Here is a 23,614-nt window from a genome sequence, read left to right as displayed (position 1 = left end):
ACATTTTATACAACTGTCTTTGAGATTCATGGGTTCTGGGTTGTAGTTTGATAGTTTCAGGTATCCACCACCAGCTACCCCAATTCTTTAGAACCTAAAAAGGGTTGTCTAAAGTGTGCATAAGAGTGCCCACCAGAGTGACCTCTCGGCTCCTTTTGGAATCTCTCTGCCACTGAAGCTTATTTCATTTCCTTTCACATCCCCCTTTTGGTCAAGAAGATGTTCTCCGTCCCACGATGCCAGGTCTACATTCCTCCCCGGGAGTCATATTCCACGTTGCCAGGGAGATTCACTCCCCTGGGTGTCTGATCCCACGTAGGGGGGAGGGCAGTGATTTCACCTTTCAAGTTGGCTTAGCTAGAGAGACAGGGCCACATCTGAGCAACAAAGAGGCATTCGGGAGGAGGCTCTTAGGCACAACCATAGGGAGGCCTAGCCTCTCCTTTGCAGCAACCGTCTTCCCAAGGGTAAAACCTGTGGTAGAGGGCTCAACCCATCAAACCACCAGTCCCCTATGTCTGTGGTCATGTTAGCAACCATGGAGGTGGGGTAGGCGAATACCCCTGCATTCTCCACAGGCTCCTCAAGGGGGCACTACATCTTTTTTTTTCCTTGTTTTTCTTTTTTCTTTTTTTTTAACTTTCCTTTCTTTTTTAAATCAACTGTATGAAAAAAAAGTTAAAAAGAAAACAAACATACAATAAAAGAACATTTCAAAGAGACCATAACAAGGGAGTGAGAAAAAGACAACTAACCTAAGATAACTGCTTAACTTCCAACATGTTCCTACTTTACCCCAAGAAAGTTACCTAATATAGCAACATTTCTGTGAACTTGCTCCTACTATATCCATCAGAAATTAACAGACCATAGTCATTCCTGGGCATCCCCAGAACGTTAAGTAGCTTATCTGTTCTTCTTGGATTATTGTTCCCCCTTCCTTAATTGCTCTCTATTGCTAGTTCCCCTACATTCTACATTATAAACCATTTGCAAAAGCAGACTTTCGCTAATGCTTTGGAGATGCTAGCACAGAGTTTGCTCCAGAGAAGCTAAGAGAGGACCAAATGCCCCAAAAGCAACATTTTGAAGAACCCACAGGAGCTGAGAGAGGAGCTGGAACACAACCCAGTGTCAGCAGATGCCAGCCACATGCCTTCCCAGCTAACAGAGGTTTTCCGGACACCAGTGGCCTTCCTTCGTTGAAGGTATACTTGTGTTGATGCTTTAATTTGGACATTTTCATGGCCTTCAGACTGTAAATTTGTAACCAAATAAACCCCCTTTATAAAAGCCAATCCATTTGGTGTTTTGCATAATGGCAGTATTAGCAAACTGGAACAGATTTTCGTACCAGACAAGTAGGGTGCTGCTGAGTTTGCAAATACCAAACATGTTGGAATGGCTTTTTAAATGGACAAGGGGAAGATTCTGGAAGAATTGTGAGGAGCTTGATAGAAAAAGCCCAGCTAGCTTTGAAGTGACTGTGGAAATATGAACTCTAAAGATACTTCCAATGAGGCCTTGAACAGAAATATTGAATGTCATTGCAAAATGGAAGAAAGGCAATCCTTGTTTTAAAGTGGTGGAGAATTTGGCAAAATTGAGTCCTGGTGTCGGATGGAAGGCAGAATTTGAAAGTGGTGAGCTGGGATACTTAGCTGAGGAGATCTCCAGACTACGTGTGGTAGATGTAGCCTAGCTTCTCCTTGCAGCTTATAGTAAAATACGGCAGGACAGAGATAAGCTGAGAAATGAACTCTTGGGTACAAAGAAACCAGAAACTGATAGTCTGGAAAATTCTGGGCTTCCAGAAAGTGAGACCCCAGACCCTACAGCCCTAAGTGAGGATTTAAGCAAACATGGAACCCGACTGCCATTTCAGTAGAAGCCAAGATTGGAGATGGAGTTATACAGAAAGGATTTGTGGAAAGTCCTATTGTCTGATGGTTTTGACACCTGTAAACTGCATGCAAAGCCTACAGAATTTTTGCAAGATCTGTATAAATGGGAACCACAGCTGGTCTGGACTGGAGCGGATGGAGAAAGGGACAAATTGAAGGAAATATTTCTTCAAAGACAGAGCCATGGGGGTTGAGGCCTGGAGTCAAGAGGTCTTGGGCTGGGAGAGTGGAGCAGCCCATGCACGTGGAAAGGGTGTTTGCCCTGAACGCAGAGGGCGGACCTTCTGCCTCGATGCTCAGGAAGAGTGCTGTCACCCCAGGCCCCAGAGAGGATGGAGCACATTCCCTGGGGATTGGGGAGAGCCTGGCCACACCCCACTGTTCTGAAGGGGTTGAGTGTGTGCCCCGGAGATGGAAGAAAGTCCGGGTGCCGCCCAGATGTTTGAGGAGGGTAGGGCTAAGAAGGTGGTCTCCCCAGTGTATGAATATGTTGGAGCACTCACCCCAGCATTTGGAAAGAAAAGGGCTGCTGCTAAGGCCCTTGGATAGGGTTGGACTCCCACTCTCTCAAGCCCCAAGGATACAACATCGTTCTAAAAATGACTCTCAGGCTTTGAAATCTAATGGAGTTTGCCCTGAGGGTTTTAGGAATTGTCTTGGTCCAGTGAACCCTCTTTTCCTTTCAATTTCTCCCTATGGCAATGGGAATACTTATCCTATGACTGTCCCTCCTTTGTATATTGGCAGCATATAATTTGTTCTAAGTTTCACAGGTCCACAGCTAGAGGGGAATTTTGTCTTAGGACAAACCATGCCTGTAACTGATTTTGATGAGATCTTGTACTTACCTATTATTACTGAAATGATTTAAGTTTTTGTGATATTGTGATAGAATGAATGTATTTTGTATATGGAAAGATCATGTTTCTCTGGGGTGCAGGTGGTAGAATGTGCCAGTTTGGATATTTTATATCCCCCAGAAAAAGCCATGTTCTTTAATGCAATCTTGTGGGGCAGATGTATTTAGTCTTGATTAGGTTGGAATCTTTGGATTAAGTTGTTGCCATGGAGATGTGACCCACCCAACTGTAGGTGATAACTCTGATTGAATTATTTTCATGGAGGTGTGGCCCCGCCCATTCAGTGTGAGTCTTGATTTAATCACTGGAGTCCTATAAAAGAGCTTACAGACAGTAGGAGCTCACTGCTGCAGCCTAGAGAGACATTTTGGAGATGGCTGTTGAAAGCAGATTTTTGCTAACGCTTTGGAGATGCTAGCCCAGAGTTTGCTCCAGAGATGCTAAGAGAGGAGTGATCACCCCAAGAGCAACATTTTGAAGAACGCACAGGAGCTGAGAGAGGAGCTGGAACACAACACCGGATCAGCAGACGCCAGCCACATGCCTTCCCAGCTAACAGAGGTTTTCTGGATGCCACTGGCCTTCCTTCATTGAAGGTATACCTGTGTTGATGCTTTAATTTGGACATTTTCATGGCCTTCAGACTGTAAATTTGTAACCAAATAAACCCGCTTTATAAAAGCCAATCCATTTCTGGTATTTTGCTTAATGGCAGTTGTACATATGAGCAGGGAATGTGGGCCAAATTTAAAGAGGGGAAGCTCCAGGGATACATTGTATACAGCTACCAGCTAGGGCCCAGCCAGGACTGGCCATCACTCCGCAGCCTTCAGGAAGCTGAGAAAGAGGGCAGTGAGCTGTGAGAAGGGCCAGGGGAGGCCACAAGGCCCTAGTGGAGTTAGCAAGCAGGACGATAGAGACAGCGACCCAGCCTGAGAATCCATGTGGCCTCTCTTTACTCTCCAGAGCACTGCATCCATGCGCTGAGCAGGTGGAGCTTGGTCATTTGCAGGAAGCGTGGATAGATGCATCCTTGCTTTTGATCTCAATTGAAGGAGAGCAGCCTGCACCTCAGCATTCACAGCTCCCATTCTGGTGGGGGTCTGAAGACCTGGGCCCTCTGAGGTCTCTTTGTGTTTGGGATGGGCCCTATGGACAGATCGTCGCCACTGATTCCCTCCAAACACCCTAATGTAAAATATGAGCTTCTTGCCTCTGCCTTGCATTCCCAAGCAGTCCCTGGGGAGATGTTCTGCCATCCTTCCCCACTTCCCATCTTATCCTTTCTAGGATGTTTCTACACATATGCCTCAAGACCAAGCCGCAATTCTGCAAGAGCTTTCTGGAGCCTGGGGGACCACGGGGCAGGTCCTGAGAAGACAGGAAGCAGAAGACCCTGCAAAATCCATCACTTCCCTTCCACCAGGCCCTGGCTTAGAGCCCAGTGCCTCTCATCTCAGTCACAGTCCTCAGACTCCAGGCTGCGTCAGCCCCCAGCCTGCCGCCGGTCCAGAGCCAGGCAGAGGGCACCCCTCAGGGTCTCCGCGTTGTTCAGTACGTTGTATCGACTCAGGGCCACCAGCCGATCAAACTCCTCGGGCTTGTAGGTGAAGTTCATCATCCCATAGGGCGTGTCTGGCCCACTGATGACAAAGTCCCCAAAGGCCTTCTCCTCAGCTGTTTGCCGCTCTACAACTGTGGGGTGGGAACATGGAGGAGAGGCCAGGCTGGGGCACTCAATGGAGCTGGCTGGGATCTGACACCTCTTAAACCACCCTTGCCCCAGGACATCTGGCTGGTTAAGCATGGGCCCTGGGGACCACATCTCTGCTCTTATGCCTGGCAGAGGAGATGGGGCCCCAGTGTGAACACTGAGATCCAGGAAGCAGGGGCAGCAGTGGCCTGCCCAGGCACTCCAGGAAGCAGGCTGGGGGACATTGTCCAGGAGCTCCACTCTGTGAACAGCACCCCATCACAACCCCAGGGCTCAGTTGGCCAGACCCAGGGCCAGAGTTCCCCTTTACCTGGGGCCAGGTGTGTGCGGAAGGTATGGTTGACAAGGGGGAAGTGCAGGACGATGGGTGAGCGGGGATCCTCGGCCTCAGCAAACAAATAGCACTCACGGGGTTCCTCCAAGTCTCCAGGGCACACCTCAATCTTGGGGAAGGGGATTCCTCGGTCCCGGCAGTACTTCTCTGTCATCTGTAAGACCTGGGCAGGGAGGCAAGCTCTCACTGGGACATGGCAGGTGGGGGTCAGGGGAGGAAAGAGTGTTGGGCTCACCCAGACCCAGGCTTCAATGCCAGCTCTGCCTCTTACTAGCTGAGTGACTTCAGGCAGGTGACACGACCTTTCTGAGCCAATTTCCTCATTCGTAATATAAATATGGGAATAACAATCCAGTGGAGTTGTGGTGATTAACAATAATCATTGGAAGTACCTATGTCACCATCATTCTCACCATCATCTTCCCCATACCCACCCACTGCTCTCCCTTTTCTGACCCTTCCTTGCCCCCCATTTGGGGGCTGATTTCAATTTCACAAGGTTAAGACTAAATTATTATGGGATGTCAGCACTGGAAAATACTTTATTGATCATTCAATCCCAGACTCTCATTTGACCCAGGAGGAGGAGGAAGAGAAAGAGGCCAAAGAGGGAAGGGCTGGTCCAACAGCTCGGCCAGAACCCCCCGTGCATATGGTGGAATCTGCCTCCGGAGGAATCAGAATTTGAGGGAGTCACTGCTAGAGACTCCCTGAAGGAATACAGATGGCTCTATTGTCACCATAAGTGAGGTACAGCAGACCCACCCAGAACTGAGCCGGGAATCCTACAATGAATGAGCAGGGTCTAGAACAGATGGTCTGTTAACCAGCATTGAAGATTCCTGAGGACACTGTTTGGCCTCCTCTTCCCACTCTGTCCCTCCCACCATCTCAGCAATTCTCCTTCTTCAACTATCAAAAACCATTACTGCTAATAGTGTTCAGCAGACACCCCACTCCTGCTCCCTGCTGGGGCCCCACAGATTAGAACCCAGGCCTTCCAAGAAAGGCCACTCCCAAACAGCCAGCCAGGCTGCTCAACAGAGACCTCCTCCCCTCTTCCCTCCCCTCCTCTCTGTCCACTCATCTCAGGACCCCCTGCCCCCTTACCTCAAAAGGGGCATCCAAGGAATAGTCGAAAGACAAAATGAGGTCCACAGCCCTCTGAGGCAGCAGAGCCAGAGGGAATGGAGAGTTGATGGCAAACCCTCCGTCCACCAGGTACAGGCAGTCCTTCATGGGAGTGAGCTCGTTGGGGAAGGCGTCTGGGTGTGTGTCTGCAAGGTAGACAAATGCTCGCTGTCTGACAACAACCTACATCTCTTCCATTCTGAAAGACCTCTGTGTAGATCAGTCGTCTCTCTCATGACTGCTGTGGGGTCTCCTGCCCCAACCCCTTGGCCTTGCCTTGCAGCACAGTAATCAGAGTCCTTCCCCCAACATGGGGCCCGAGGCAGCATGAGACCCCACCTCAACTCCAGGTCAAAGCGCAGCATTCACTGGCCCCCAGTGAGCCAGAGGCATGGGCAGGAAGGGGGACCCCTGTTATGTAAAATAAAATGGTCACCTGCATTGGACACTGCAGGGAGGGACCCGTTTCCAAGAAAGGATTTTCCAGAAGACCAAAATAATAGACCTGTGGGGGCTTTCCAGGAAAATGGAACAATGGGGCATACCCTACAGAACTGCAGCTAAGCAACACCTGAAGATAAATCAGTTTTGGTCCAAGAGAGATATCTTACTACCATACTACTGTATATCTGCTCCCCACTCTGTAAGAGCCACCCCCCATGTCAAGTGGCAACTTATGTCAACCAGTCAGAACATTTCCTCGCTTGTTTCTGTGTGTGCTCTATATAAGCTTCTCTCTTCCACTCCCTTGGTGGGGCTCCCTTGTACTTTCTGAATGGGATGCTGCCTCGTTCTTGAATCAATAAAGCTCAATAAAGCTGTGAGATCCTAAATTGCATCAATCACTTTTCTTTTAACATCCCCATCTGCCTCCCACCCAGGGTGGTCCCCACCTTTCCAGGCCACAAACTCCCTGCCAGCCACGTAGTCCTTGTGCAGGCAGAGGCCCCGGGTGAAGTTAAAGGTCTCCGCGGAAGTGAAGCGAGAGGTACATATGTCCAGGACAGCCTGGGAGAAGGGCCCCTGGGGCGTGAAGAGCCTTGTTCGCAGCCGGGCAGGGTCAGGCTGCTGCAGCTTCTGGCAGTCGTCTAGGGCAAGAGGGGACCAGTCACATACAGCAGGAAGCGGGGTCTTCCCTTACCCGGCTCGCTCCTCCCTCCCCCACCAGCCTCCCAGGCCTCTGACCGCTGCTTTACCTGCTTCACCTACGTAACACAAGAATTCCTTTTGAATTACTTTTTCTTTCATGAGCACTATATTTTGAAAGTTGCCTATAATGTTGCATTTATTGGTTTATCTCCCACCCTTTTGAAAAATTAAAGTTGTACATCCATATAATCAGAATTTCATCCGTTAACCACTTACTGAGCAGTTACTCTGTGCCAAGCACTGTGCTAGGCACAGGGAATGCAAAGGTGAATTAGGCATGGCCTTGGCCCTCCAGGGCTCAGGGCCTACTTGGAGGAATTGCATAAAGAGATAATAAATCCTAACAAGCCATGCCCGAGGAAGGACAGTGATGGGAGATGTATATGGTTCTATGGGGCCACAATGGGAAGATCCTCAATCAGCCTTGAGGGATGGGGTGGAATAGAGAAGACCTCCTGATAAAACAATGTCTGCGCAGAATCTTAAAAGCTGAACAAGAGTTATCCAGGGATGAAAGCTGGATCTGAGCTTATCCTATGAAGCTGAGATCTCTTAGGCCATGTTAGGGACCAGGCTGAAGGGGAGCCACTGAAACGGTATGGACAGTGGTAAGAGTATATGGAGAAAGTCCCGGGGACCCCCTCAGAGCAAAACCACCACCAACAAAAAGCTGTGCCCTAATTCCACTTTGATTTCCCTCTAGCTTTTGAAATTTGAAATCACCACTGAGGCAGCTGAGCCAGATAGCCAATCAAACCCCTAGTTTATTACATTTGACCCAGTAAAAAATAAAGCCCACCTGTCCTAAATCTGCCCCCATAAGACGGACAAACTCCTATCCAGTCAAAAGGAGTCAAGCTAACTTCCTTTTCATGGCTATAAAAAATCTCTTGCCATCTATAGAAGCTTGAAACTGCTTTCATTATTTTTTTCAAATGATCCTTGCTGCAGCAAAACTTCTGGTGTCCCAGATAAAATGCCATAAGCTGAAAACTCAACTCTGATTTGTCTTTTGACAACAGAGTGTCAAACAGATACCCAATGGTCTGTGACTGAGTTGATGTAATTTGAGCCCAAAACAGAGGACGACTAAGTATGGCCTTATCATGCAGAACTCACAACTTCCACTGGGTTTTCTGATATGCAGCCTCCCCATCCTCCTACCCCTCATTTACTGCTGTCATGGACTTCTCCAAATGCATTGGGACAACTAAGTCCTTCCCCACCCCCTCCCTCATTCTTCACATCTCTGCCAGGACTCCATTTTGAAAAGTGATGTGGGAAGGGGCCAGGGTCTCTGCCCTTACCTGTGATGTCTACACTGCCCCTGTGTGAGTCCAGGAAGCCCAGGCTCAAGCCAGCAGTCTTCAGGAAGATCTCATCCAGGCTGGCGGCGAAGGCGCTGCCCCACACACCTAAGGAGACAGGCAGGACCCCAGGCCCCTACAACGCCTCCCAGCCTCTCCCTACACCCCGTATCAGGCCCAGGTCTGATATGCACCCTACCCTTCCCAGCCCGCCAGACATCCTTACCCTGCAGGTAGCAGATCCGGGGCTCAGGCCGGAGCTTCAGCAGTCGCCCCATGAAGAACTCGGAGCTGAAGAGCTCGGTGGGAACATAAGCCCCATACTTGGGGAAGCCAACCTCATAGGGGGTGAACTCACACCACTCTGGGGGCCCGGAGGGAAGGGGAAGTCACCAAGGACCTCTCACCAGGACCCAAGGCATCCCCCTAGCCCTTGTGCCTGAACAAGATCTGTGCCTTGCCAGGAGCAGGAGGTAGCAACCCCGCTGTGCTCCAAGCCCCCCATTTTTGGCCACTGCCCATAAGTGCTCTGATAGCCCTGGCCTCTTACACTCCTCCTGCCACCTCCTTTCCAAGTATCCACAACCCAGGCACCTGCAAAGTCTTCCCCACTGATGTTGGTGCGGACATTGACGCTGGCATAGATGGGGTAAGGGTTCTGACCCTGGCTGACGGCCTCCTGCTGATCAGACAGCTTGGCAGCATTCTCCTGGGCAGGAAAGAAGGGAGGCAAAGCTTGGCCTTTTGGGAGCTCCCTTCCCCGACCCCATGGCGTGAGGCCAAGGGTGTGGCATGCCCACAAGAGAGACTTGGGGTCACCAAGGCCAGTGTTCTAGAGATAGGTCTCTAAGGGACAAGCTTCAGGCTGCAGTGGAGGCAAGGCAGGCCACTGTGGATTTTGTGCAATTCCAGGGGCCATGGAACGCCCCCTCCCTTTCTTCCCCATTCAATAAAGCACGTCAGAATGCAAGGGAGTCAGTGACATTTTTAAAGGAATAACTCAAAATGCAGCCTAGTTTATTTAAAAAGTAAATCATTAAACGGATTCTTTACTTAGAAATGATAAATGATATATCCACAACTGATAGCCACACACCAGTGGGTCAGGTTCCCAAGGTCGAGAAAGAACCTCAGCTCTGAATCCTCATTTCCCAACAGAGGCCTGGCCTGCAGTTCTAGGAGCAGCCAGCAGGAGGTGGGGGTCATGGAGTTATTGGCCAGTGAGTAGGGTGGCTTGCTTCAGTGGCACAGGCTATCACTTGGGCTACTTTAAAAACATACCCACTTTGGATGACTGTATGGTATGTGGATATATTTCAATAAAATTACATTAAAAAAAAAAAAGTCAAATGGGAAGGCAATATTCCATTTAGAAATAAATAAAAAAATAAAACATACCTATGCTCAGCTCTACCCCAAACCAATTAAAATCTGTATCTGGGATGGGGCTCAGGTATGCATGTTTTTCAAAAGCTGTGCAAGGGATTCAAATATGCAGACAAAGCAGAAAACTGCAGGCCAGGCTCCCCCTCCCTGGGGGTGAAGAGCAGTTTCACCCAGGAAAGATGAGTGGTGTCAGCCCACCTGGGGTTTCACCCTCCCTCCCACTGCAACTGAGAAGTTAGCATATAACTAATGATTATGACTACTGAATCATTATACAGATACTTCTTTTTACTTTCTAGTGTATTAGAATAGCCAGAAGGAAATACCTAAAATTGCTGAACTATAATAATGATTGTATAACTATATAGCCTTAATCTTGTGATCTTGTGATTGTAAAAAACTCACTTATACCCCTTTATCTGGTTTTTCAACTTTAGAGTCTTATAAACACAAAGGCAATCCCCTAATGTTAATGAAGAAACTTGAGTCAGCTCAGAACTAATCATTGACTTGTTCTTGTAATGACTGACTTCCTTCTAGCATAACTCCACTCCTTTACATTCGTAAATTGTAGCTGCTTATGCTTGTTATTGTAATGGTAACAACTCCATCACCCCTTATTTGAATGCATAAAAAATTTGACCTCCTTTGTCTTGAGGGGACAGATGTTTAGGCCAATAGGCCATCTAATTCCCCACTTTGCACCTAGCAATAAACCCTTTCTCTCTTTGAAACCCCTGTGTCTCAGGAATTGGTCATTTGAGTGCACTGGGCAGAGAGCCCACCACTTTTGATTGGTATCGATTTGGTGACCCAGATGGGACAAAAGGTCCTACGAAGCAAGGAGTCTGAATGCCTGAGGTTCTGGAGCCCCAGAAGGACAGGCAAACACAATAATCAAGCCTTTGCAGCCACTAGATTCTTAGTCTAGAGGCTTGGCAACTGGGTTTTTCTATGTTCTGCTAGCACTCCAGGCCCTTGACACCTTAAAAGTCTTCAAAGAGAGAAACCATTTTCAGTTCCAAGTCCAGACATCTGACTGGATGTGTAGAACAAAGCCCGAATGGATACAGAAGGTTTGTGAAAGTGAATTTTGTTTGTTGCTGACTAAAATTTGATAAGCTTGTCTAAGGGGGTATGGTTTGTCCTAAAGTAAAACGGCCAGTTTTAATAGGTAAGACAAGACCTGAATGGGTATGGAAAGTTATAGAAACTTTGCGAAAGTGAATTCTGTCTGTCATAGTCAATGCTGACCAAAATTTGATAGGCCTGTTTATAATATTTTTAAAAGAGCTTTTGTGTCAAACCATGTATTCATACAAAACTGGTTTAGTTTTCTCTCTGTTAAAGTATTGTGGATTGTTGGTCTGCTCTTAATGAAAGGGAATAAAAAGTTTTTCTTAACCATCTGAGTACTCTATCTACAAGACGAAGATTTTATATCATATCAGAATAGTTTCCTTGTTGATGTTTATGTTGACCTTTCATCCTTTATTTCTGAAGACAAGTCTTTTCACTTTTAAAGGAAAGCTGTTACAAAGGATTTGTTCTTTCACCTAGTAAAAGGGAGGTGCTAAAATAGTTTAACATATTACATGGGAAGTGATTGGGAAGTATTACAATAATTAAAAGGGATTTTCTACCCTATCGTTAACTAAATTTGGATGGGTAGAACATTATTCATATATTTAGAGATGATATGAAATTCCTAAAGACTTGACAACATTCTCACTGTCTGTTACATCCTGATACTGATCTGCATGATGTTAGACAACAGTATGAGATTGTCAGTCATTTTAGTTATTCTTAGAAATAGGTTACAGATCATGGAAGCAACCAAATTTACATTACTATTTTGGTCTAATGCTTCTCTAAAAGTATATGTTGTCAACTATAAGTCAGAACTTCATTTTCAACAAAAAGGACTTTAAAAGAGAAGTAAGACAAGTATTCAAATTATGTTCTACCTGTTAATTAACATATCCCTGGTAAATGTGTAAAAGTGAGACAGTGAGACAGGCCAAACTTCTGCTATGGTTTGTGATTGATGACCCCAATATAAGTCAACTGTCAAATGTTTTTATTTCTGAAAATAGCTTCATTTAGAAAATGCCTATAAGAAATTTAGGGCCTAGGTTATAAGCTCTTACAACAGTCAAATTTATTCCTGAGCTTTAACTGTTATTTCTAAATTCTGATATGCTTTGCTCTTTGTATAATCTGACAGGTATCTGTGTGACACCTGAGACTCAGAGTTAGCAACCTGAGACTCCAGCTCTTTAAGTCAGCATTACTCCACAAAGCAACTGTTAAAGAGGCTGAAAAAGAGATCAAACTTCAATTAGAGATGTGAATGAAGCTATCTGGTTAGGACTAAGGTAAATCAGAATATGGGGTAAAGGACGATATTGTCTATATTTTAAGACTTTAATTTCTGTGTGAGTTGAAAGGAGAAGATATTTATTTTGTCCAAAATTTATGTTTTCTGTAGCACACTATCTAATTTAACCATCTGGTCAGTTTATTTACACAACGTAATTCAGCTTCATTTGACACAGAAAGTAGAATAGGGAATGAGATCCTGATATTCTGTACAGGTTAATGTAATACCCTGATGCATTTCAGAGTATTTTGGGCAGAAAACGAAAAAGTATTTGCAAAGTCCCTTGAGGGACTGGTGACAAAAAAGTGGAAACAATAAACTTCTTCACCTGGGGAATTCCTGCTATTTTCTTAATAGGGGCTCCCAATTTAATAAGTCAAGCTCTCAATCTTGAGGCTTGCCCTTATGAAACTTATTTCTGTAATGGCAAAGCTAAACCTACTTGTAACTAATGCCTAAAAGTCACCCCCAGAGAATTTCTTTTGTTGCTCAGGTGTGGCCCTTCTCTCTAAGCCAAACTCTGCAGGTAAACTCACTGCCCTCCCCGCTACCTGGGATATGACTTCCAAGTATCCCCGGCAATATGGGACATTACTCCCAAGGATGAGTTTTGGCATCACGGGATTAGTTGACCAAAAGGGAGAAAATACATAAAATAAAATAAAGTTAGAGTGGCTAAGAGATTTCAAATAGAGTCAGTTGAGAGGTCATTCTGGAGGTTAGTCTTATACAAGTTTCAGCACAGTATGCCAAGGTCCAACCAACAGTGTTCTTGAAAACCTTGGGCTCTATCTAAGACTCTATAAAAGTTTTAAGTTTAGTTTTCAGAGACTCAAAGCCTCTGAATTGTTCCTATGCCAGATAAGCCCTGAAACCCAGAAGTAACAGTTGCTCCAAGAACATCAACCAGTTTCATTCCTCTGCCCTAGAATGTCAATGCCCATTTTCAGCATGAAGGACTTAGAATGGTCATTGCCCAGATATCCCTCAAGATTGAGAGAATGATCAAATGAGACCTAGGAGTTGTAATCAAGAAGTTAGGATTTAACTAATGATTATGACTACTGAATCATTACACAGATATTTCTTTTTACTTTCTAGTGTATTAGAATAGCCAGAAGGAAATAACCTAAAATTGCTGAACTATAATAATGATTGTATAACTATATAGCCTTAATCTTGTGACCTTGTGATGGTAAAAACCTCACTCATACCCCTTTATCTGGTTTTTCAACTTTAGAGTCTTATAAACACAAAAGCAATCCCCTAATGTTAATGAAGAAAATTGAGTCAGCTCAGAACTAATCATTGACTTGTTCTTGTAATGATTGACTTTCTTCTAGCATAGCTCCACTCCTTTACATTTGTAAATTGTAGCTGCTTATGCTTGTTATTGTAATGGTAACAACTCTACCTTCCCTTGTTTAAAAACCTTGAACTCTTTATACTCAGGGAGACAGATTTTTAGGCTGATAGGCCATCTGATCTCCTGCTTCATGCCTAGCAATAAACTCTTTCTCTCTCTTTGAAACCCCCAGTGTCTCAGGAATTGGTTATTTGAGAGCACAGGGCAGAGAACCCACTGCTTTTGATCAGTATTACTACTAACATCTCCTCTACCCCACCCCAAGGGAGGTGAGACTTTAGGGCCAGCTTTGCAAATCTCAGATCTCAGCTTCTGGGGATAAGGTTTGGCGGAGCAGGGATGGAGGAGTCATGTTACAGCCTGCTCTTCTCTTACCTCCTGGTACAGGAAGTACTCGATGAGGAGGCCCCACAGATCGATGAGGGAAACACTGTGGCCACTGCTTTCCCTGACCCCCAGTTCCTGGGCGTAGTATTGTAGCTGCTCTTTGGACAATGCCCCCATCTTGCTGCTGCAGACCCGAGCTTGGGCACACTCCATGGGGCCCTGCAAGGCCACTTGGGACCAGGTTGGGTTCTTGTAGATTGTGGAGATGCACCTGGGGATGGGGGAGTGCCTGGGAGTCAGGGGCAGGGAGTACAGCTAGGGGAGGGGAGCGATGCAGGCCACTAGGACCTCAGAAGTCTGTGAGCCCTTCTGTCCCCTTACTTTCACCCACTGCCCCGTATCACCCATTCAGTGAGGCCCTTGGGACTCAACCCCACTTGGTCCCTCCTAATCCTTCTGGATGCGGATCTCAGCCCCTCCTCAGGTTCATGCCCTGCCCTCCAGGGGTCTCCTTCACTCTGCACCCAGTCCCAACTCACCAGGTAGACCCAGAGACCCCACTCAGGTAGGTCACAGTGTCCAGGAAGCCGAGCTCCTGCAGCCCTGCCAGGCTGCCGTACAGGGAAGACATGGCTCGAGTTCCACCCCCAGAACCCAGCACAGCCACCACAGGCACCTGGGGCACAGTGATAACAATGACAACACAACAACTACCACTGACATTTATATGTTGGGCAGTGTTCTAAGAGCCTTACATGGATTATCTCATTTAATCCTCAGAGCAACCCAATGAGGGCCACATTTTACAGATGAGGAAACTGGGGCAAAGGAGGTTTAGAGAATGTGCCCAAGATCATACAGTTAAAAGTGCCTTCTTGCCCTCTTCACCCTCCGTCTGCAGAGTGGCTATCTGGCACAGGGCAGGACAGGCACTCATGTTTACTGAATGAACCATCTGTGCTTGCTCACCTTGTTAGCACTCGACACAGGTTCCACTCCCTGAGAAAACATGCAGCCAGGAGGAAGCCATCATCTTATTCCTGCCTTATTCTAAGTCTCCCAGTCACAGGCTGGTTGTTTCCCTGCTCAGAGGTTCCCATGACCTTCCACCTCTAAATCCCTTTACGCGCCCTTGGCCAAGGCTGTTCGGCCCTCAGTTACAGGGCTCCAACTCTTCTGAGTGTGCCCGTTGTCTCAGGCTAACAGGCCTGCCCTTTTCTTTCTCTGCTCCCCATGCTCCCTCCAAGCTTTCTGTCACCTCTTAGTCAAAGGAAGAGGCTGGATTTGGTCCCAGCAACCCTAGAGTCTGGCTCTTCCATTCCATACCTGGCCACTGTCCGGAGCCTCACTCAACCCCAGCACCTTCTGCAGGGCCTTGGACACGACCTGCTTCCTCTTGTCCAGAAATTCCTGCTCTCCATCACAGAGGTCAAAGCCAAGGCGCAGGTCAAGGTCCCCAGAGCTGCCCCAGGTGCGGAGGGAAGAGATATGGGTGGGAGGGGAGGACTGGGTGATTATTCTGCAGAGAAGATCCTCAGACCAAGCAATTTTTCAAAGGAGCACACCATACTCTAGGAAGAACCCTCTAGAAAGATCCCAAGAGACTTTCTACCAGAACCAAAATGGGGAAGAAAAGAGATGATCCCCAGGGCCTAAAGTGAGTGGGCAGAAGAGAACACATTGGGGTATTTCCCCACACGTCCAGACGAGTCCCAAGAGGCCTTCTTCCTGAAGCCCCACCTCACCTCATTTCTGCCTTCACACTCAGAGTCACCTCCTGGCCCTGAAAGAGACAACAGCCCCATCCCAGGAAACTGCTCTCCCACCTGCCAGCCCTTGCATCTCTGTTAACTCTGGCCCAGATTTAGACACCATAGTTGAGCTCTAGGCTTGCCTGATCTTGACCTCTCTTAGCCCTTCCCCCAGGTCTGTGACCAGGTCTCTCCTGGTGGTCACAGAGCTGGCTGGGGTCCCTCTGGCACCCAGGCAGAGCCTTACCTCCCCCAGGGCCACAATGCGTTGTTCCTCCCGGCCTAAGGGCAGAGAGGAGAGCACGATACCTCCCTCGCCCAGCTTGCTGTTCTGGGCCTCCAGCTCAGCACTCGGACTGCTCTGCAGACAAGAAGACACTCAAGTAGCTCCCCGGAGTGGAGCAAAAGGGGCTTCCAGGGTCATTCCAGAATGTTCCTCCAGGTGGACTGATTCTATCATCCAGCCCTTTCCCATGGGATGTGACTAATGCCAGCCCTAGCTGGGGCTATGGGCTCACTCACCTGCAGGACCATGAGCTTCTCCCAGAGCTCAATATCCAGGCTGGAGCTGAGCACTGGATTCACGTGGAAGGTAAAGGTGGATGGGAGGCTCTGCTCTACTGGATATTTCAAGGGCAAGAGCTGTGGCTTCTCATAGGCCCCAGGTACTGCCAACTGGATCTGCCTATAGCCTGAAAGCAGAGGGCCCAGGTGAGTGCCCAGGTGAGGGGCTGAGGGTGGGGTGGGATGTGAGGCTCATGATGGTGGTAACAACAACTCCCTTCTCTCTCCCTGGAAATGTCAATTCTCATCACCCTGCTCACTTTCTGATATTGTGACCATAGTAAAGGCATCAGGAAGGACTCTTGGGATCTATAATCTGCCCTGATCAGAACTGCAAACTTGGGAGAGGGTGGGAAATACATAAATGCCTAGGCAAGGGGGAAGGGCAGGCAAGGGAGACCACACATGAGTAGGGAGGGAGAGGGCCCCTGCCCCATAGCTTATCTAGCTGATGACAGTGAGACGATTATGTTAATTATATATGCATATGTGTATGTATAATTATATTTATATATGAATATACAATCATATATAAATTTACAGTTTGTTATATGATATATAATTAATTTAAATGTTAATTATACCTGGCCTTTGTTTCCAAAAGCATAAGACCTCAGGAGAACTTAGAGCATTTGCAGAGGCGGTAAAAAAATTCATGCGTACCGAGAGAAGCAGAGCAGAGCCAGTCCAGGTTAGAAGGTGAGCCCCAGACTAGGAGGAGGCCAAGAGAGAGGTCTGTGCACCACGGAACAGCAGGGAAGCTGTCCCGCTTCCTACCAGCTTTCCGAGGAAGGGGGAAAGACCCCAGAGAGAAAGAGCTGTGTGTGACATGAGGTAAAGGGGACCGCAGACAGCCTCGCAAAATATTTCCAGACCCCAAGCATGACATGGAAGCAAGAGACCCAAAGGGCCCAGGGACAGAGACCCTCAGGATCAAAGGTCCAGATGGGATGCCTCTCCCTACATACCCCCTGGCACTAAGTGAGACCTTGAGACTTGACATAACCCTGGGGCAGAAGGGAATTATATAAAATAAGGAAAGAGAGACTTCTTTCACACCAAGGTTTATGACTGAGATTGATATTATGTTGTGTTTAAGAGAATGGGCCCTGGGGTGTCACAGACTTGGGTTTGGTCCTGGCTCTGCCACTTATTGGCTGTGGGCAAGTTACTTCTTGGAGTCTCAGTCTCATGAATTAAAAGGGGATAATAAATGAACCTACCTTATAGAATTGTTATGAGGATTGCAAGATAAAACATGTAAAATGCTTAGCCCAGTATCTGACTCACATTAGGTGCTCCATGATACCCAGGCAGGGCTCATCCCAGAGGCTCAGACTGCACTGGAAGGGACCTTAGCCATTACACAGTCCCCTCCTAAGTGGCTGCCTTTTGTGTTAGATTGCTTTCATGGCCCCAGTCCTTCACTCCTCCCTGTATTCTGGCTCTTTGCTGTGTGACTTTTCAGCTCCTTCATCTAATATTCCCAGCCCTCCAACTTTGGATTCAACCATGTGACTCATTTTGGCCAATGAAATGCAAGTTAGTGGCCATGATGTGATTTGAGAAGCCTTTGCCCCATTGAGCTTGCTCTCTTGTACCTCTGCCATGACCTTAAGAACATGCCCAGGCTAGTCTGCTGGTGGCAGGAGGTGGATGAGAGACGCACGATGCAGAGCCAGCTCACCCCGGCCACGGCCAGCCTAGATCAGCCAACCCCTAGCTGAACTGCCAGGTGTGTGAGCTAAATGAATGCTTATCACTGAGATTTTGTGGTTGGTTGTTTTACAACAACAGTTTGATTGATGCCACCTCTGTGCTTGAACACTTCCAGGGACAGGAAATCCACTCCTTCCGAGGGCAATCCATTCCATCCTTGGTCAGCTTTGACCAGTGGAAAATTCAAGAAATTCATGCCCCAGACCCACCTCCCTGAAATAAGCACCTGCCAACGCCAAGGAGAGAGGGCAAGACCCAAGGCCAGTGACCAGACTTACCATAGTCTCGGTGTGGGGCTCTCTCATCTCCCCCGAGAGTGCCCTGGATTCTCAGACAGGGCTGGACCTGAGGAAAGTAGAGGCCTGTGGGAGGCAGACAGCCCACAGGGACCCTGCACATGGCCCAAACCAGGACGGAGAGAGGCAACAACCTTCCCAGGGCCTGCCCCTCATAGGCAGGAGTCTTCCATAGCAGGCCTCAAAGTAGCACCCAGCCCTCCTCCCAGGACTCGGGGGAAGTGGCCCATGATGGGAAAGAGGGAGGGGTGAGGGCCATTATGGTGACTTCTTGGGCAGTCTCAGCAGCCAGCATCCCAAATAAATAATGTGCTTTAGCAGTACAAACTACTAAAATTGTAGTTTATATCACTACAAGGTAGGAAGGCTGGGTTCTGGGCCATCCACCTAGGCGTGAGGCAGCTTCTTGCCCTTCATCCTTGCAGGTAAAGAGGCAAGTGGGCATGATGGGGTCCCCCACCCCAGCCAGTCCAAGCCCCCCTTCCGCACTCACCACCAGGACCCCATTGGTGATGACTTCAGAGGCAGGCACCTGGCTGCAAAGGATGAGGAGCTCATGGAGCATCTGACCCCTCCCTGGCCATCTCCTAATGGCAGTTACTATAAAAATGTGACCAAAGCAGCTGGAAGAGCCTGGAGGCCATGGCAGGATTTGGGTATGGGGGTGAGCCTGTCCCCCAGCACTCAGATGGGCTTCACACCAGGCTGTCTCCTCTTGAGCCAGGCCTGCAAAGCCAGCACAGGACATGGTGACTGGGGTGGGAGATGCCGTGACTTACATCTCTGTGAGTCTCAGACCACATGGTGGGGGGGCACAAGCTCTGCTGAACTCACCTCTTCTCCAGAACAAATTCCACTTGCAGCTCCTGTGAATCCTACATGGAGGAAGCAGGGGAGCACCAGTTTTTAAAGGGCTCCAAAAGTCTCAGGGACCGTCCCTTCTCCCAGCCTTGGCATCCCTGTCCCCGGGTCCTGCTTGGCTGCAGGCACTAAAGAGGAAAGTGTAGTTGTGGCTTCTTCTGGGTACATGATGGGCAGTGGCATCTCCACACAGCACTTCACACTTACATTTATTCAAAAATGTGTCAGAGGCTGTTCTAGCCACCAAGGATTCAGCAGGCACTGAGATAGACTAAAAGCTCTGCCCTCGTGGAACTCACATTCTGTCACGCAGGGAGGAGGCATTTGTGGGAAACCCTTGTAGGCTCAGTGCTGCATGCAGGACAGAGGAGTGACTGTCTTGGAGGTATGGCCTGTGCTGCCTCGGAGACCCATGGGTGATGCCCCTACCCTGAGCCTCCTGCCCTTGAGCTTGGCTCATCACTGGCATAGTGTGGGGGGGCTCACCTGGCGGTCAAGCAGGAAGGTGTGCCTGTGGGGCTGGCCGGGCCGGAGGCTCCTCAGGTCAAACAGGAGCAGGGAGAGCTGGTCACTGCCCAGGACATCCTTGTCATAGAGGGTGAGCTCCAGGACATTCTGGAAACAGGGCAGGTGGGAGGTGGGAGCCCGAGGCAGGGCAGGAGGGAGGCAGCCTGGAGGAGGCCTTCTTCCACAGCCCCAGCCCCTCACTGGCCCTCACCTTCACAGCTCCATGGATCTGATAGTGAAAGACCTCGTTCCACTCGGGGTCACTGCAGTTGGCCACCGTCCTTGTCTGGGTGGGGCTGGGGGACGCCGTGGGCAGCCACAGTTGCACGTAGCAGTCAGCTTTGGACACTGCAGGTGGGAACAGGGGAGGGATCCTCAGCCTCAAGCTCTTATTGTTGAAAAGGTTTCCTGGGGAGACTGGGGCAGGAGGGGAAGGAGCAGAGGCAGGGAGAGGAGGCTGCCCTCGTGGTGGGAAGATGGAGGGAGGGCTGTTGGTGTCCTCTGACACCTCCTATTCCACTGAACAAAGCCAGAAATCCTACAGCAGCCATTTGCAAAGAACACATGGTGGCAACACAGACCATTGAGTAATTCCCAGGAACTTTCTGATTCAGGCAGTAAAATCACTCTCGGAGAGCAGGTGTTGACTTGAGGTGAGAGAGGGGCCTGGCACTCATCCAGGTTCATGCCATCCACTTCCCAGAAGCGTAGGAGTCCTGGGCCTGCATGGCTCTCTCTTCCAGCCCCAGCCCACCTGCCCTCCCTCACCAGGGTGCCTCCCTTGAAGCCAGCACCAGCCCCTCCACCTTACTACACACACACACACACACACACACACACACACACACACACACACACACACACTGCATCAGGCCAGCCCCAGGGGAAAATGGGAGAGGAGAGTGGAGACAGGAGTGACTCACGCAGGTCTGTGCCCCGGATGTTTCTGGCCCTCAGCACCTTTACCTGGAGGTCATAGTATGGGTGAGTTTCCCGCTGAAACAACAGAACTCCGGGGACTCAGTTCCAGGAAGTTGTGGGTGGGGACCGATCTCCCCGCAGTGGCGCCCAGTTTAGGTTTCCCCTGGCTCCTAGGGGAGCAGCCTGGCCCAGGGGCACCGATGTAGCAGGGGCCAGGCTTTAGGAGTTTAGCACACTGAAGATGAGCCTGGGCCCTGGGATCAGTTGGGCCTGGGTTCAGCTCTAGAATCTACCACTGACTAGCCACAGTCTTGGGCAAGGTAATTTCCCTGTGCTTTAATTTCCCATCTATAAAATCGGGGTTATAATGGCAACCTCATAGGGTTGTGGTGAGTTTTAAAAGAAAATTTGTATGAAGTGCCTGGCATAAGTGCACAATACATGTAGCCATTATTACTAACGACTGTTACTATTCACCACAAACTTGCAGCTCCCCTTAGACTACAGTGCTTCCCCTCTCCCTGTAGCTGGAGAGCAAAAGTGAGAGCTGGAGTAGTGCGCTTAAGGAGTTAACTGTTGAAAGAGAAAGTCAGGATCCACCCTGCTTACCAAGGCCAGAAGACAGCTCACAGGGCTGCAGGTCCTTGGAGGCAAGCCAAGAGTCACCCAGTTTGTACTGGTCTGATAAGCCACTAAGGAGACTGCAGCCTGGGCTTCAGGGAGATAATGTGGGATTGCAGCCTCCTGAGAGTGAAGCTATTCCCTCAAAAATCCCAGCAAGTGCCTATCTTCTTCCCTCAGTGGACTTTACACCCAGACTAGGGCATTCTTGGCAAAACCAACCACCCACTTAAAAGTGCCACATGACCTCAACCTTCACTTCCTAACTGGGAGGATTATTTTCATGAGCCAAAGACTTACTTAGCCAATGTCTCTAAATTAAGCTCTGCAAGATCATCTGGAACAGACAGGTCCCACACCGGATCAAAACTCAGTCCCGGGGCTGGCCTCAGTCCTCAAAGGGGACTGCTTCTCCCAGGACTTCTCCAATCCACATTTCCCAGGTGAACATCAGGTACTTTACCCGCCAGTGCCTCCAGTGAGCTCCCCTCTTCTCTCTCTTCCGCAGCAGTACTGCCCCCAGGAGGGGCAGCCCCTTGGCCACCAGCCACCCTGGCCAGAGCGCCCGGAGCATGGCTGGGCAGCCCAGTTCCCAGCAGGGAGCCCTGCCTGCTTCCCAGAGCCACCCTGCTCTCTGGCTGCACTCCCTGCAGCTCAGGTCTGACAGGTGGCACTGGGGTGTGGCGGGTGGAGCTGGACTGCTGGATTTGGAGGTGGGGTCTGAAGTGACTGGAGCCTAATTTCCTCAGCAGGAGGCAGTTCACTCCCTCTCCAAGAGGATCAGGAACCAGCATTCTGGTTCCCAAACTCAGCTGCCTGGTTATCATTTGGGCTGCTTTTAAAAAAAATATTTACCTGAGCTTCACCCCAAGATAATCTGATTTTGTGGGTATGGGTGGAATCCAGGTATTTCTATTTCCAACAAGCACTCTAGATGATGATGACATAGCCAGCCCATTTAACAGCAGTTGGAAAGCGCTGGATCAGGGAACTAGTCTCCCACAGCTGTCAAAAAACCTTTGAAGTTTTACCTTCTCCAGGGCTATTAAGCAAGGAGCATGAAAATCTCTGGTTCAGAGTTTTATCTGGACTCAAAGCTGTTTCTAATCTTTCTTGGACTTCCTCATTTCATTCCCCACTCACTCACTCACTCACTGAGAACCTCCTACATGCCACATCTGTGCTAAACCCTAGAACACGAGGGTGTGGAAGTTTCCATACCCTAAAGAAATTGTCAGGCTCATGGCTCCTTGTGGCTTCTGTTGGGTCCTCTTCCTGGATCAGAGGAAACATTTGTGTGGGCCAGGTCCAGAGGTAGGAGTGCAGGATGGTTGGGTAGGATCGGTAAGGGCAGGGAAAAAACAGGTCTGCCTGCCTTTAACCTACAAGAGAAAAAGGTTTAGAGATCTCCCCTTGGTAAAACTCAGGCTGCAGATGATATGTGATGTCTCTTTTTTGTGGCTGAGACAGGCACTGTCTTCAGGAGAAGAAAGGATCTCTGGGGCAGTGAACTGTTGGGAAACAGATTTCTTTTCCTCACCCAACATCCAGTCATCTCTACTCTCCATCCCAAGGCCTAGAGTTGGAGGCTGAAAGAACATCCAAAAAAGAGGTGATTCAACTCCATTGAGTCCACAGGGCAAGTTCAGACCAGAAACTCCTGAAACAAAAGGCATGTGACTGCTAGTGGCTGGGCCCCAAGGGGAGGGCTTGTTTCTCCTTAATTTGGAACAGGAAGCTAAATCCTAGGGTGGGGTCACAGAAATTAGAGTTCAACCCCCTCTATAAATGAGTAGAGGATCCATGGATCCACATTAGAGGAACCTGAGGCCTAGAGAGGGAGGGGCACAGCGCTGGTTGTAGGCAGAGCCAGGCCAGGGATACAAGGCTCCTGACTGGCTTGAGAGTTTTTTCAGATACACCACACTCTTCTGAAAGTCATTTACCCCGTGCCTCAGAAATAAAATCGTGGCTCATTTCCAGAAAATCAGGGTGGCCATGAAAGGCTCAAGAGGGGGACAAGACAGAAGGACCAAATCACCTTTCTGGAGCTGGCCAAAGTGGATCAACACTTCTCCACTTCTCAAACATCCCTGGGTCTCTCAATCCCACCAACTCCATGCCTTACATGGCCTTCTAGTCATTATGTGCAGTAAGAAGAGGTACTAGGCCTTACTCTGGGAAAAACCATTTGGATTATCTGGAGTGCCAGTGCTGAGCAGAACTTTCTGTGATGATGGGAAAGTTCTGTATTTGTGTCATCAGTACAGTAGCCATTAGCTACACGTGGCCTCTGAACACTTGCAAACTGTGGCCAGTGCAACTAAGGAACTGAATTTTAAATTTTGTTTAATGTTAATTAAAATATGGCTTCTAGCTACTGTATTGGACACAGATCTAGACATAATACATGAAACATAATAGAAGTGTGATATATATATATATATATATATATATATATATATATTTGGTAATAATAGCTTATTGATTTATTATTTTCAATTCTTAGCCAA

General features: G+C 48.5%; 1 protein-coding gene across 7 annotated transcripts; it reads right to left on the bottom strand.

Annotated features, from left to right (window-relative positions):
* Positions 1 to 3,359: 3,359 nt before the first annotated feature.
* On the bottom strand, positions 3,360 to 22,172 carry PLA2G4F (phospholipase A2 group IVF). Of its 7 annotated transcripts, none has more exons than XM_037834226.1 (22): positions 21,565 to 22,172; positions 21,090 to 21,193; positions 20,483 to 20,555; positions 19,771 to 19,907; positions 19,539 to 19,667; positions 19,026 to 19,066; positions 18,685 to 18,727; positions 18,174 to 18,240; positions 17,989 to 18,066; positions 16,135 to 16,304; positions 15,860 to 15,973; positions 15,607 to 15,644; positions 15,188 to 15,323; positions 14,401 to 14,537; positions 13,910 to 14,132; positions 8,994 to 9,108; positions 8,626 to 8,763; positions 8,400 to 8,507; positions 6,837 to 7,031; positions 5,923 to 6,089; positions 4,888 to 4,975; positions 3,360 to 4,459 (listed from the first exon to the last, which is right to left on the bottom strand). In XM_037834226.1, the coding sequence occupies exons 1-22, from the start codon at positions 21,926 to 21,928 to the stop codon at positions 4,251 to 4,253; spliced, it is 2,874 nt and encodes a 957-aa protein (XP_037690154.1). In that variant the 5' UTR covers positions 21,929 to 22,172; the 3' UTR covers positions 3,360 to 4,250. The 7 variants fall into 7 exon arrangements, with proteins under 7 accessions (XP_037690154.1, XP_037690152.1, XP_037690155.1 ...); XM_037834224.1 differs by having other exon boundaries at positions 4,789 to 4,975; positions 21,565 to 22,169; XM_037834227.1 differs by lacking the exon at positions 15,860 to 15,973 and having other exon boundaries at positions 4,789 to 4,975; positions 21,565 to 22,169.
* Between the last annotated feature and the right edge of the window lie 1,442 nt (positions 22,173 to 23,614).

The sequence above is a fragment of the Choloepus didactylus genome, chromosome 4 (genome assembly GCF_015220235.1).
Source record: "Choloepus didactylus isolate mChoDid1 chromosome 4, mChoDid1.pri, whole genome shotgun sequence".
NCBI lineage: Eukaryota > Metazoa > Chordata > Mammalia > Pilosa > Megalonychidae > Choloepus > Choloepus didactylus.
This window is presented reverse-complemented; position numbering and strand designations above follow the sequence as displayed.